This window comes from Canis lupus, chromosome 33, assembly GCF_048164855.1.
Source record: "Canis lupus baileyi chromosome 33, mCanLup2.hap1, whole genome shotgun sequence".
Classification (NCBI taxonomy): domain Eukaryota; kingdom Metazoa; phylum Chordata; class Mammalia; order Carnivora; family Canidae; genus Canis; species Canis lupus.
This window is the reverse complement of record NC_132870.1, coordinates 23,247,577-23,262,038: the sequence shown is the minus strand read 5'-3', so window position 1 is coordinate 23,262,038 and position 14,462 is coordinate 23,247,577. Positions and strand designations below refer to the sequence as shown.

Sequence of the window (14,462 nt, the reverse complement as noted above, 5' to 3'; positions counted from 1 at the left end):
AATATTTACAATTCGTGCCATCTAAAAAAAATTGTGGCTTTATCGTAATAGAGAAATGCTTCATAATGATACTTAGAAAATATTTTATAGTGTATAAACTCTTTCTTGTACAGCTTGGCTATCTTGGTGTATTTTCTTGGAACATTTCCAAAAGGATAAAGTGAGAAGCCAATGTAGTTTACAAGTTTAACATTCATTCTCTTTTACTGATAGACAATTCAGAATGCCAACTATACAATGGAAACTGTAAACCAGTTGCATGTGCCATTATAGGAGTATTAAAAATTCAGCTTTGAAAAGTGATAGATCTGGGTCTGAATCCCAGTTCTATTCCTTCCGATCTATGGGACTGTTGTGAGATTTCTTAACTTACATGAGCCTCTGTTTCCACATATGTGAAAAAAGGATAATTAATACCTTCCTTTCAGGTTTGCCGTGGTATTCAGTGAGGTGACTGGGTCCTGGCATGAAAGAGCAATTTTACTGATGTGATACCGTTACTCTTATTTTTGTTATTATTTTTATTATTATTCATAGTAGTCCTGGAACTCTTCCTCTTGAGGTGGGAGAATCAATTTATCAGTGAAAAACACTTTTAAATTAAACTATTCAAGGGATTTTTAAATCCTGGTTAATATATGAGAAATTTATGGCAGGATCCAGAATTTTGGTGATACTTAAGATGGTCTATCTCTGGCACCCTGAGACAGCTGAGCCAACTCCTCCCACACAATGTCTTCCCTTATCTCTGCCTGAATGTTCTTGATACTTGCTGACATCCATCCATATGCCATCCTTCATCATAAACTTCCTACTCACTGCTGGGATTATACTCTTTTCTTTATTCATAAGCTTTCAAAATTCATGAAAACCCCAAAAATCACTGTCAAGAAATATAGGAAAATCTATCTTTTTGTCTGTTCACAGCAGAAGAGATTGATTTTCTTGCAATAAATAATTTTAGAACTTATATTTGAATTTGTACTTCTATGAAGAAAGAAGTTAATTTACTTTGTCAACATCTTAATGAGGTAGATAAATATTTTAATTCCATTATCTAGAAGGCTAACATAGTGAATATAGAAGGAAGGCAAATATTTTACCAAAGTAAAACGCATGCCACCCCTACTATTGACTGTCCAGTACAAAGTGATCTTTAGGTATTTTGGAGGCAGGCAATCTCCACCTTGTAGGTGTTTCTTCAAGGTGAACTTAGTGTTGAGGTAGCACAATGGAAACTTAAAAGAGGAAACAAAAATGATTACACCTAGGCTGAATGCAGTCTTTTTATTTTCTCAATGTTTCTTCTTTGGCTTATTTTATTCATGAGTTCTTTTCAAGGGTCTCTTCTTCCTTGTTCTTACTGTTTCAATAATATCACTCACATGGGATTTCCCTAATAACAAAAAATAGTAATAATAATTTTTATCGAGTGTCTCCCATGAGCCAGGCAATGTGCTGGATTCACAGCACATGTAAAGCCCGTTATAAGGTCAAGAAACCAAAACAATGCAAGTTTAACCCACTTGCTCAAGGTTAGAAGGTAGTCAGAAAAAGGAAAGGCTGATGACAATCAGGAATTCTTATGGTCTATTCAGTACAATTTAATAAAAATTCTTCTCTAAAAAAGAGGTTTAGACAAAATGTTCTTTGGTATCCTTTTCTACAATACATGGTGGGTGAAAGTAGGTATTACTCTGCAAAAGAAGAGACTGGAAAGGGTGAAATTACATTGGCTCACAAACTAGCCCGGCACACAGAGTATAAGGAGAATGGAAGAGAGAAGCAGATCACCCCAAACTGGTAGGCGAGGGTTTTAATAAGAAGGGAGTTTGCATATGAGTCTTGTCCTCATCCATCCAGCTCATCCATTCTCTCAAAGGTGTGTTCTTGCAATAACTCTAGTTACAATAATGGTAGGTAGAAGGTAAGTTCCAAGGTGCAAGAGAGAAGGTGAGGAGCCTCTTATTGCCAATAAGGCTGGAGTCAAGCAGAGCTCATGTTCCCCCTATGGCCTCCAACAAGTAACTTGTTCCAGTTGGTTTTGAACCCAGGTTCATTTACGTTATGAAGTTATGCCCTTCCCACTGTGTTAATTTGTGAAAATTAGGGTTGCTCATTAGTCTTTTGTGTTTCCAACTGACAGATAGCAATGATCTCAAGAAATATTCCTCTTAAGGACTTCTTTCTCCAAAGCAAGGGAGTGAAGGTCTATCAAAGCATCTTCTAGAAATGCAGAAATATATTCTGCGCCATAGACATGGATGCCTAAGAACAGTGCTAGCTTTAGGTCTGAGAGTTTTCACAAAATGTGTGAAACTGCAAGCTTAGTAAGTGTGATTTCTCTTTCCATCAAGCCTGAGTATTTCTATGGGCCCCTCTTACCAAATACCATAATGTACGAGACTAGAGAGATACATTGCAAAGAAAGGGATTAGGTTAGTAGTACATTCATTAAAAGATCCAAAATTGTGAGGAAACTGGGAGTTTTATTTGTTTTTCTGAAAAAAAAAAGGTGAGTCATTTTTAACATGTTTCTTTCCTCAGAAATACCATTCCATGTGACAAGATGGGGAAAAAAAAGGCATTAAGAAGCTTTTTATTAAATAGATATATGTCTCAAAATAATATCTAAGGATATAATTTTTTAATTTAAAAGATAACATTAGATTACACTTTGAACTTTTTCTTATACTTTAGACAACTAGCCGCAATGGATAAAGTAACACCTAAACATTAACATGTGCTAATCTAAAACAAAACAAAGAAATAAATGCATATCAGTTAAGATCCCACAAGGAAACAGATGTCACTCTCTAAAGGGTTCAAACTGTAAAAAATTAAATGACAGTACCGTATGTGGAGGTATAGTCAGGATGAAGAGAACCAATAAGGAATGATGCGTCACCCAGGAGCAGGCAACATGTTAGGGGAAGGATGATGAAGGAAGGAAATAATGATACTAGTTGTGAGTGAGAACCAAAACTTTCTTAAAATAAGATCATTAACACTTTGTCAAAGTTGAATACATTTTATTGTTCATTTTAAACTCACAATTGCAGGTACTATAAACCAAGACAAAGATAGTTCACTTTACCTCAGACATTCTAAATTTTACTATTAAGCCTCAATTTGTCTTATTGTCTTTCATATTCTACTGTAACCAACCATTTTACTTATTTACCCTTTTTTCTCCTTCCTAGACAAAAATTAAACCCGTTATTTTCCATGAACTTTATGTTTCTTTGCAGTTTTTTAATTTATTAGAATCTCAGTCACCCCTATTAGTTTCAACTCAAGCAAAGTTGCTGACTTCTGTCACAGACCAAAGGCTACTAGGGAATAAACTTAGAACCATCTGTCACATACAAACATGTTAGCAGAGTAGCAAAGTTCCAGAAAACACTGCACACCATTATACATGCCTACATAAGGTAGACTGTTATTGGTCCTAATCCTTCACTGCTCTGTTGTATTATTTTACTTTCACACACTTGCCATGGCCTCATGGTGGATGAAGTGTGTTTCTTTACCCCTTCATTTGGGATTGGCCATTTGCCTGGCTTTGGCCATTGGGATGTTAGTGACTATGAGGTGAGCAGAGGCTTGAAATGTTCTTTCATAACAGGGCGTGTCCTTTATGCTCCAGTGATCTACCATTAGAGAAACGTGACCCAGGTAGTTGATGCCCTTCTGCCTATACCCTAGAAGAAATACATTTGCACCACAAAGTCTAGAGCCTAAATCCCAGAGCTGGAAGTCCAGCCCAGGCCAGCTAATGTGCAGACTACCCACAGACATATAAGCAAGGAAATAAATATTTATTCTTTCAATCCATTGACTTGAGGGAGTTGAGGTAGTTAGATATGTAACATTATTGTGGACTGAATCATGACATAGTTATTTGTATGCTTTTTACATTTGTGAATATTAGTAAGAAACATGTACATTAATATAAAGTATTTTATATCCTTTTAAATCTACTAGCTGATAGCCACTTGTTACTATATAAAATTTTTAGCCTATTTTTAGCAAATTTTAGTGTATTTGGACTAACATTGCACTAACATTGATTTGTAGCATAGTAAGTTTAAAGAATAAACTATTTTAGAAAATGTTATTATAATTTAGTTTAGTTGTGTATTTAAATATTCCCTAAACATTTTGTGGAAATAATTATAAAGTATTTGATTCATAAAATCAGTTTGGAAATTAGAAATTTCAAAAGAAATAAGCTTTTTATGAACAAATAAATACGTCTTATATAAGTTAAAACATTACTAAATTAAGCAAAATAAAAAAATAGGTTAACTTTTTTTTCACAGTGTAATGACATCAAGGAGGTGGCATATATTATTTAAATCAAAATTATTAAATCAGTATAATTTGTTCTAGATAAGGAATATTTTCTTAACTATTTTCAACATTTATATACTAAATACATATATTTAATTGTTGCATCTTGTTTTGTTTTTACCTAATGTGATTTTTTTCTTTTATTACTTTATTGTGACAAATTTTAAATATACAGAAAAGTTGAAAGGATTGGCTAGTAAACATCCATATAAAACTGACACTTAGATATACCAATTGTTAACATTTTGCCATATTTGCTTTATCTCTTTCTAAGTATATATATTTTTAAATAAACCATTTATTTTGGAATAGTTTTAGATTTACAGAAAAGTTGAATCCTATTGTAGAAAGAGTTCCTGTACACCTTTCACTCAGTTCCCTTTACTGCTAACATTTTACATAGCTTTGCTTCAGTTGTCAAAACTTAGTAATGAACACTGGTACATTACTATTAACTAAATTCTAGATTGTAATCAGATTTCACCTTTAAAAAAAGATTTTATTTATTTATTTGAGAGAAAGAGAGAGGGAATACAAGCAGGGGGAAGAGCAGAGAAGAGGGACAAACTGACTCCATGCTGAGTGTGGAGCCTGACATAAGGCTCTACATCATGACCCTGAGATGATGACCTGAGCCAAAACCAAATGCGCCACCCAGGGGTCCCCAGATTTCACCCTTGAGGTGTATTTAAAGATTCTGAAGTTCTTAGTTGGGAAAAAAAATCCCCTTAATATTTGTCTGATATCAACCACATTTCAATGCTTTTTATTTTGTAAACTATCAAAGTCCTTATTTTAAAGTTCTCCCTCTCTCTTTTTTTTTTTTCCTTTTTGGTTACATAGCCCAACAAGTACTCAAAGTTTCTTTTTCAGATTTATGAAAGTTTGTAAATTTTCTTTTTCTTTTCTTTTCTTTCTTTCTTTATTTGAAAGAAAGAGAGAGAGAGCGTCCGCGAGCAAGCAGAAGGGTGGAGCAGGCTCCCCGTTGGACAGGGAGCTTGATGTAGGGCTGAATCCCAGAACTGTGGGATTATAACCTGAGCTTAAGGCAGCTGTTTAACCAACTGAACCACCCTAGCACCCCTGAATTTTCTCATTTTAAATTTACATAGGCTTTATTAGTCTTAATAACCCAATAAAAACAAGAGCTCTATTCATTTTAAGTGAATTTGTAATCTAACCCATCAGCTTGTCTTTGGAGATAGTTATGTATCATTCTGTTTACAAAATCTTTCAAATCACATGATGGAGTATTACTATAAAACTGGTCATGCTGAGTACAATTTAAAGTTTATTAATTCCTTTTTGTTTGCATGTGAAGCTTTCCCTCACATCATGATCCAAGTGATTTGTATATTTCAATGGGACTTCCTTATTTTGAAGAGAGGAGAAAGGAATGTCTTATACTTAGCAATCAGTAGATTTTTAAAAAACTAATTAAGACAAGCTAGAAGCCACTTTTTAAATCCCCAAATGTTCAGGATTATGTTTTAAATTGTAGATTCAAAATGAGCAAAGCTTTCTTTCAGAAACTATCTTTTTTCCAAGTCACTTAAGCACATAAAAAGTTGTTCAACCTTATTTATTAAGAAACTGCAAAGACAAACTCTAGTGGGAACCAGTTCTCACACTCTTAAATGGCTAAAATTAAGAAGACTGGCAACATTCAAAGTTCATTTTGCAAGAGGAGCAACTAAAAACCTCATAAATTTCTAGTATGAGTGTAAAATGGTAAAACCACTTTGGAAAACAGTTTGGAAGCTTCTTATAATAAAGAAGATACACCTACCCAATTCTATGTCAAAGTATTTACACAAGTAACATTAAAATATGTCCACAAAAGTGTATGTAAGAGTGTTTATATTATTTTTGGTTTTGCTGAGCAGTATTTTGGTCATATTATATGTCTATTATAACAACTTCAAACTGGAAACAGTCTGAGATTCCATCAACAGGAAAATATATAAACAAACTGGTGTATTTATACACTGGGATATTGCTCAGCAATAAAGAATGAATTACTGTGATAAGATGGATGGATCAAAAGAAACACATGCCCACAAGAATACATGCTGTATAAGTCAACTTATGTAATGGTCAAAAACAGACAAAACTAAGTTCTGGTGATAGAAATCAGGAAAGTAGAGAACAACGGTTACCTTGGTGGGAGGAGGGGGAATTATTTAGTGTAATGGAATTATCTTATTTACATATGTATGATAATTTGTCAAAATGTATTAAGATCTGTGTGTTTTACTAAGTGCCCAAATTTTAAAAATCTGTTACGAAAATACAAAATTCAGGGTTCTCTTTAACTCTTAAAGAGACAACCGGATAGGCCAGGATAGGAGCATTAAGTACACAGCATTGGTACACAGTATTGGAATGCTTCAAGGCCTTAAGTGCAGTGATATGTTCACAGATGGTTATTACTATGCTTTACAAATATATATATATGTATATACAAATCATATATATTGTTTTGCATTTATTAACTATTATATTTGGCAAAATTCCTTCTTTTTCACTTTTATGTAACAGTTTGTTCAATGTTAGGATTATTTGTTTCTTGAACGTTTGGTAGAATCCTCTCGGAAAGCCACATTTGTCCTTGATTTTGCTTTGGGAGATTAGCTGGTGACTAAATTTCTTTAAAGAGTATAGGACCATCCAGATATATCTTTTTCTTAAAGTTATTTGCATTTTTATTTGAGGTCAGAGATGAATTAGAAATTTCACAAAAAACAAAGCAAACTAAAGAAAAATGAGACTGTGATTAAGAAAACAAAAAAGTAAAAGAAAATATAGTCCTAGTGTACTGTATGAATCAACTGTGAATAATAATAACAGAGTCCGACAATGTAAGCCCCAGTTATTTACTTATGCATTTATTTATACTTTGTTTTCTAAAATGTTAATCCCAGTATAGTTAACATACAGTGTAATATTAGTTTCAGGTATACAATGTAGCGACACTTCCACTCACCACCTGGTGCTCATCAAAAGTGCACTCCTGAACCTCTGTCAATTATTTCATCCATCCCCCCACCCACCTGCCTTCTTGTAATCATCAGTTTGTTCTCTATAGTTAAGAGTCTGTTTCTTGGCTTGTCTCTCTCTCTCTCTCTCTCTCTTTTCCTTTGCTCACTTGTTTTGTTTCTTAATTTCAACCAATGAGTGAAATCATATGGTATCGGTCTTTCTGTGACTGACTTATTTTGCTTGCATTATACTTTCTAGCTCTATCCATGTTCATGCAATACACACATATATATGTGTGTGTAAAATATATGTACATTTTTTTGTCCAAGGTTTATTGAAGATATTACAGCACAGCAGAAAGATTCAAACAGCTCCCCATGATGTTTTGAAATTCATCCCAACTGTAGGCTGAGTGACCTGCAGGTTGGACAGGCTTCCAAAGTCCAAGAGTTTCAGCATCTCCTTAGTGTCAGGATCTACCTCAATGATCTCCTGATCCAGGGCTGAGCCCTCGGGCACATAGTTATCCCTCCTTTCTCTCTCCTCCTCTTGCAACTTGATGGAGATGCCTCTCACCGGGCCCCACTGAATCCACTTCATCAGATGTGTGACATAGCTTGAGATCTTGTTGCGGAGCTTCTTGCTGGGGATGATGGCAATCTCCTTGCACATGCGCTTATTGGTGTGGAAGTCGTTCCCCAGGCGCGTGTAGTACTCCTCGATGATGACTCGGGCTGCCTTCTTCACGGTATATATATATTATATATATACATATATATATATAATATTATATATATATATTGCATGAGTGTGTATGTATATGTGTGTATATATAATGTATATGTGTATACACACACACAATGTATATGTGTGTATATATATACACACACACATATGCACACACATATACTGTATCTTCTTTATCCATTCATCTATTGAAGGACACCTGCCGCTTCCATAATTTGGCCATTGTAAATAATGCTGCTATAGACATGTATCCCTTTGAATTAATATTTTTGTATTTTTGAGTAAATGCCCAGTAGTGCAATTACTGGATTATAAGGTAGTTCTATTTTTTACTTATTGAGGAACCTCCATACTGTTTTCCATAGTGGCTGTATCAATTTGTATCTCCACCAGCAGTGCAAGAAAGTTCCTTTTTCTCCACATCCTTGCCAACATTTGCTGTTTCTTATGTTTTTGATTTTAGCCATTCTGACTGGTATGAGTTAATATTTAATTATAGTTTTGATTTGCATTTCCCTGATGATGAATGTTGAGCATCTTTTCATGTGCGATCTAGATGTCTTCTTTGAATAAATGTCTGTTCATGTCTTCTCATTTTTAACTGGATTATTTGTTTTTTGGATGTTGAGTTGTATATGTTCATTATATATTTTGGATACTAATCCTTTATCAGATATGTTATTTACAAATATCTTCTCCCATTCTGTAGATTGCCTTTTGGTTTTGTTGATTGTTTCTTTCACTGTGCAGAAGCTTTTTATTTTTATGTATTCCTAACTGTTTATTTTTGCTTTTATTTCCCTTGTCTCAAGAGACATATCTAGAACCATTACTAATGTCAGAGACTTTATTGCCTGTTCTGTCTTCTAGGATTTTTATAGTTTCAGGTCTTACATTTAGGTCTTTAATCTATTTTTAGTTTATTTATGTCTATGGTGTAAGAAAGTGGTCCGGTGTCATTCTTTTGCATGTAGCTTACCAGTTTTCCGAACACTATTGTTGAAGAGACTGTCTTTTTTACTTTAAATATTCTTTCCTCCTTTGTTGAAGATTAGTTGACCACATTATTGTGGGTTTATTTCTGGGTTTTTTTTTTTCTGTTCTATTGATCTCTACTTCTATTTTTGTGCTACTACCATATTGTTTTGATTTGTACAGCTTTGTAATACAAACTGAACTCTGGAATTGTGATATATCCAGCTTTTTCTTGTACAAAATTGCTTTGGCTATTCAGGGTCTTTTGTGGTTGCATATAAATTTTAGGGGTTCTTTGTTGTTGTTCTAGTTCTATAAAAATGCTGCAAATATTTATTTCTTGAATTAAGTTTAGCAGTTCTCTTTTTCTAAAAATGTGTATATCTCATCTATGACTTAAAATTTATTGACAGATAATGTTCATAATATTCCATATCTTGTCACAGCATACACATTTTTTGTTTTCTTTGATCTTAATATTTTAAAAATGTGTTTTCTTTATCTTTTCACAAAGATGGCAATTTCATTATTTTTTGAGTTTTGCTGATCTTTTCTTTATTTTCTTATTCATTAATTTCAAATCTTGTATTTGTTATTTTCTTTCATGTGCTTTTTTCTATTAATTTCTAATTCCTTAAATTATATACTTAGCTCATTATCATATGTACTGTCTTTTATTACAGTCTTTGTTTTAAAGTGTATTTTGTCTGATGTAGCTACACCAGTTTTATTTTTGTTTCCCTTTGTATGGAATAATTTTTCCATCCCTTCACTTTCAGTCTGTATGCCCTTATATCTGAAGTGAGTCTCTTATAAGTAGCATACAGATGAGTCTTGTTTTTATTTTTTTCATTCAGTCCATGCCTTTTGATTAGAGAATTTAGTCCGTTTACATTTAAAGTGATTATTGGTAGCTATGTACTTGTTGCTGTTTTCTTAATTGTTTTCTGGCTGTTTCTGTAGTTTGTCTCTGTTCCTTTCTTCTCCTGCCCTCTTGTCTTGTGGTCTGATAACTTTCCTTAGTGATATGTTTAGATAGCTTTTTTATTATCTTTTGTGTCTCTACTATAGGTTTTTGCTTTTGTAGTTACCATGAGGCTCACCTATAACATCCCATATATAAAAAGTCTATTTTAAGTTGTTTACTTAAACTTGCAAGCATTCTAAAACTACATTTTACCGCCTCCCCCCACATTTTGTTTCATGTCACATTTTACATCTTTTTTAAATTCTGAGTATTGCTTAACTAATTACTTTAGTTCATTTTACTACTTTTGTCTTTTAACCTTTATATTAGCTTTATAAGTGATTAATCCAATAACTTTATTATATATATACCTTTACCTTGGAGATTTTTACTTTTATATTTTTTATTGTTACTAATTAATGTCTTTTCTTTTCTATTAAAGAATTCCCTTAAAAAATAAATAATTCCCTTTAGCATTTCTTGTAAGACTAGTTTAGTGGTGGTGAAATCCTTTTAGCTTTTGTCTGTCTGAAAAACCCTACTTCTTCTTTAATTCTGAAAGATGACATTGCCAGGTAAAATATTCTTGGCTGGTAAGTTTTTGCTTTTGGCACTTTGAGTATGTCATGCCACTCTCTTTTGGTCTGCAAAGTTTCTGCTAAAGAATCTGCTGATAGTCTTATGGGGGTTCCTTTGTATGCAAGAAGTTATTTTTCTCTTGCTTGCTTTTAAGGTTTTATCTTTAACTTTTGACAGTTTAACTGTAATGTGTCTTTGTGTGGATCTGACTGGTTTATTTTGTTTGGAACTCTGAGGGCTTCCTGGATGCATGCCTGTTTCTTTCCTCAGGTTAAGGAAATCTTGAGCCATTATTTCTTCAAGTAAGTTTTATGCCTCTTTCTCTTACTTTTTCTCGGTCCCCTGCAACACAGATTTCATCCTTCTTGATGTTCTGTAGGCCCCTTAGCTATCTTCACTTTTTAAAATCCTTTTTCTTTTTTTGCTGCTCTGTATGAGTTCCACTGCTCCATCTTCTAGATTACTGATCCATTCTTCTGTAGCTTCTAGTCAGCTAGTGAACCCCTCTAGTATATTTTTCAGTTTAGTGATTGTATTCTTTAGCCCTATGACTTCTGTTTGGTACTTTCTTCTATTTTCTCTCCTTGTTTAAGTTCTCACTATGTTCATCCACTCTTCTCCAAAGTCTGGTGGACATCTTTATGACCATTACTTTAAGTTCTTTATCAGGTAGATTTTTTTATATTGAGTTCATTGAAGTCTTTTCTGACATCTTATTTTGTTCTTTTGTTTGGATCATATTCATCTATTTTCTCAGTGTGCTTTACTCAGTCTACATGTGTTTCTGTGTATTAGGCAAAGCAGTCACCTCTCCTGGTCTTGAAGGACTGGGCTCATGTAGGTGATGAAACTCATTGTTCAAATTTCCCTAGCTCTTAGTTGTCTCTCAAATCTTTGTGGTTGTCTAAGCAGCCTGATTTATTCTGGACAAGTCCTTGTTGAGAGTGTGCCAAGACCCATATTTTCCAAGAGGAATGGACTCAGTCAGTACCTAATTTCATGATTAGAAGCCAGACCCTCAGGCATCAGCTTTTAAAATATGTAAATGCATATAGTTCTGTGGGGCCACAATTATAAGCCCTGTTGGCCTCTAGACCAGGAGATCTGAACTGTTCCCTAGCTGACAGATGGAAAACTTAGGGTTCCAAAATATGTATATAAGCTCCTTTCTGGGAAGTGAACTGTAGTGAGACCAGGGGAGAATACAAGGATGGTGTTTCCCTGACAATGTTCCCTGAGAGCTCCACTGTAGTCTCTAGATGTGTGGAAAACCTGAAGACTGTTCCTCAGGCTGAAGCACCAGGATAAGTAAATAGGCCTTTTTCACAAGAAGACTGGGAATGTGCTTCATTTTACACTCTGTGCAGTACCCTGTGTATAGAAGCCTACCAAGAACTCCTTTCCAATTATTATAGTTTCATTAAGCCCAAGAACACAAGCCCTCCTGGCCACAAGGCCAGGCAATTAAGGGATATTCCCTGTGTGGACTGCATGCATCTACCAGTTTTAGCTTGTGGGTTAGGGCATGCCTGCCAGCTTTAGCAAGGGCCTGGGAAAATGCCTTGGTTGTGCACACCTGCTGGTTTCAGCAAGGTGACAGGAAAGTGTTGTGTCTCCATGAGATCCTCAGCTCCAGCACAGCAGCAGGACAATGGTGCAGCTGCTCATCCCCACTGGCCTTAGCAAGATGGGGGAATATCCCATCTGCTCATACTAGCTGGAATTAGCAGGGCAGAGGGAGAATGTAAAAATGGTACTCACTGGCACCTCCACCTCTGGAGAAATTATCAAATGGCAGATGCTTTAGGATTAGCAAATGAGTCTCCTTTATATATAGCTTAGATGTTTTTCAAAATGTTGTTTTTGCTCTGGGTCTCAGGGCAAGTGATAGTGCATGATAGTCCTTTAATAGGAGTATCTCAGTTCCCTACAGGGTCTCTTAGAGATAAGCCCTGTTAGTTTTCTAAGCCAGATGTTTTGGATGCTTGTATCTCCAGTGTAGATCCTAAGTCCCTCCCTTCTCTGGTAGAAACTTTAGACTTGTGAGATCCCTCCCTATTATGGGTTGCCATCATGGTTGGAGTAGGTTTTTTTCAGACTATGTTCCTGTTTCAGTGTGGTCCACTTATCCTTTCCTATAGAGGAATAGTTCACTACTTTTCAGTTCTTTTTAAGAGGACATTTTTCCATATATAGCTGTAAATTTGATGTGTCTGAGGGAGGAAGTGAATTCAAGGTCTTACTATGCTGCCATCTTGGACTTCCCCCTGTAACATAAGCATTAAGGCTCTGTATTTCCCTATAAGAATTGTTTTGATTGTATCCCATAGATTTTTATATATAGCCTTTTTATTATAGTTTGCATATAAATATTTACTAGTCTGCATTATGATCTTTAATTCATAAATTAAAACTTTTCTTTTTTTTAAGATTTTATTTATCTATTCCTGAGAGACACAGAGAGAAGCAGAGACATAAACAGAGGGAAAAGTAGCTTCCTTACGGGAAGCCCAGTGTGGAACTCAATCCTGGACTGGGACCACTCCCTGAGCCAATGGCAGATGCTCAACTGCTGAGCCACCCAGGCATTCCCAAATTAAAACTTTTCTTAACTTTAAAGATAATTTTTTTATTTATATTTTGTTGTTATTTTTAATTAATTTCACTGTATTCATATAATGTTGTTTGGATGCTCCCAATAATTTGAAATTAGTGAGATAATCAGAAGTTCTCCTGATTTAAATTTCTATATGTATCATTAGATAGAGCTCAATATTTTTGTTGCTCATATTTACTAGTTAATATGCTAGGGATAAATACACAACAAAATATTTATTCATTCAGTTAATTACTATTTGCCAGAGAGATATTAATTCAATAAGTATCCAGTTAGTTCCTACTATCTGATTCAAACTATGCTCAATGATCAGGGTCATAAGATATTTTACTTCATAATTATTTATTAATACTTTCTTTTTGAAAAAAATACTTTTTTTGGTATTCTGATTGGAGAGGGAAATAATATAAATAAATAGATATCATATATCATAAGTTATACAAATATTAATTTATTCAATGAGATCATAAATGTGGGACTCAAAACTTTGGAGGATCCAGGAGGTCTTCTCAAAATAGGTAATATTTGAACTAGACTTTAAAGAATGAATGGTGGGCAGCCCGGGTGACTCAGTGGTTTAGCGCCGCCTTCAGCCCGGGGCCTGATCCTGGAGACCCCGGATCCAGTCCCACGTCGGCCTCCCTGCATAGAGCCTGCTTCTCCCTCTGCCTGTGTCTCTACCTCTCTCTCTCTTTGTGTATCTCATGAATACATAAATAAAATCTTAAAAAAAATAAAAAGAATGAATGGAAATTTTGATAGCTGGAGCAATGGAAATCAGAGGGAAAGGGTATTTTTTTTTTAACCTAATACAGGTATTTATTGATTAGTAAAATAATATTAATATCTTGTATGGTTTTTTTCTTTGCCTCTTTATACCACGTTTATTTTTTTAATTTATTTTTTTAAAGATTTTATTTATTTATTCATAGAGACAGAGAGAGAGAGGCAGAGGGAGAAGCAGGCTCCCGTCCATGCAGGAGCCTGACGTGGGACTCGATCCCGGGTATCCAGGATCACGCCCTGGGCTGCAGGCGGGACTAATCCGCTGCGCCACCTGGGCCGCCCTTTTTTTTTTTTTTAATTTTTGTATAGTTGACACACAATATTACATTAGTTTCAGGTGTACAACATAGTGATTCAACTACAAGTGTAGCTACCATCTGTCATCATACAACGCTATTAGAATATCATTGACTATATTCTGTGCCTTTTATTCCCTTGACTTACTCATTCCAT

General features: G+C 34.6%; 1 protein-coding gene across 1 annotated transcript; it reads right to left on the bottom strand.

The window, feature by feature from the left end:
- Positions 1-7,701: 7,701 nt before the first annotated feature.
- Positions 7,702-8,010, bottom strand: LOC140623573 (small ribosomal subunit protein eS17-like). The gene has a single exon (XM_072810029.1). It carries the CDS (start codon positions 8,008-8,010, stop codon positions 7,702-7,704), a length of 309 nt encoding a protein of 102 aa, XP_072666130.1.
- Positions 8,011-14,462: the final 6,452 nt, after the last annotated feature.

Coding starts and splice junctions, on each gene's coding strand:
- LOC140623573 (XM_072810029.1), bottom strand. CDS start 8,010: ATGTGCAAGGAGATTGCCATCATCCCCAGCAAGAAGCTCCGCAACAAG.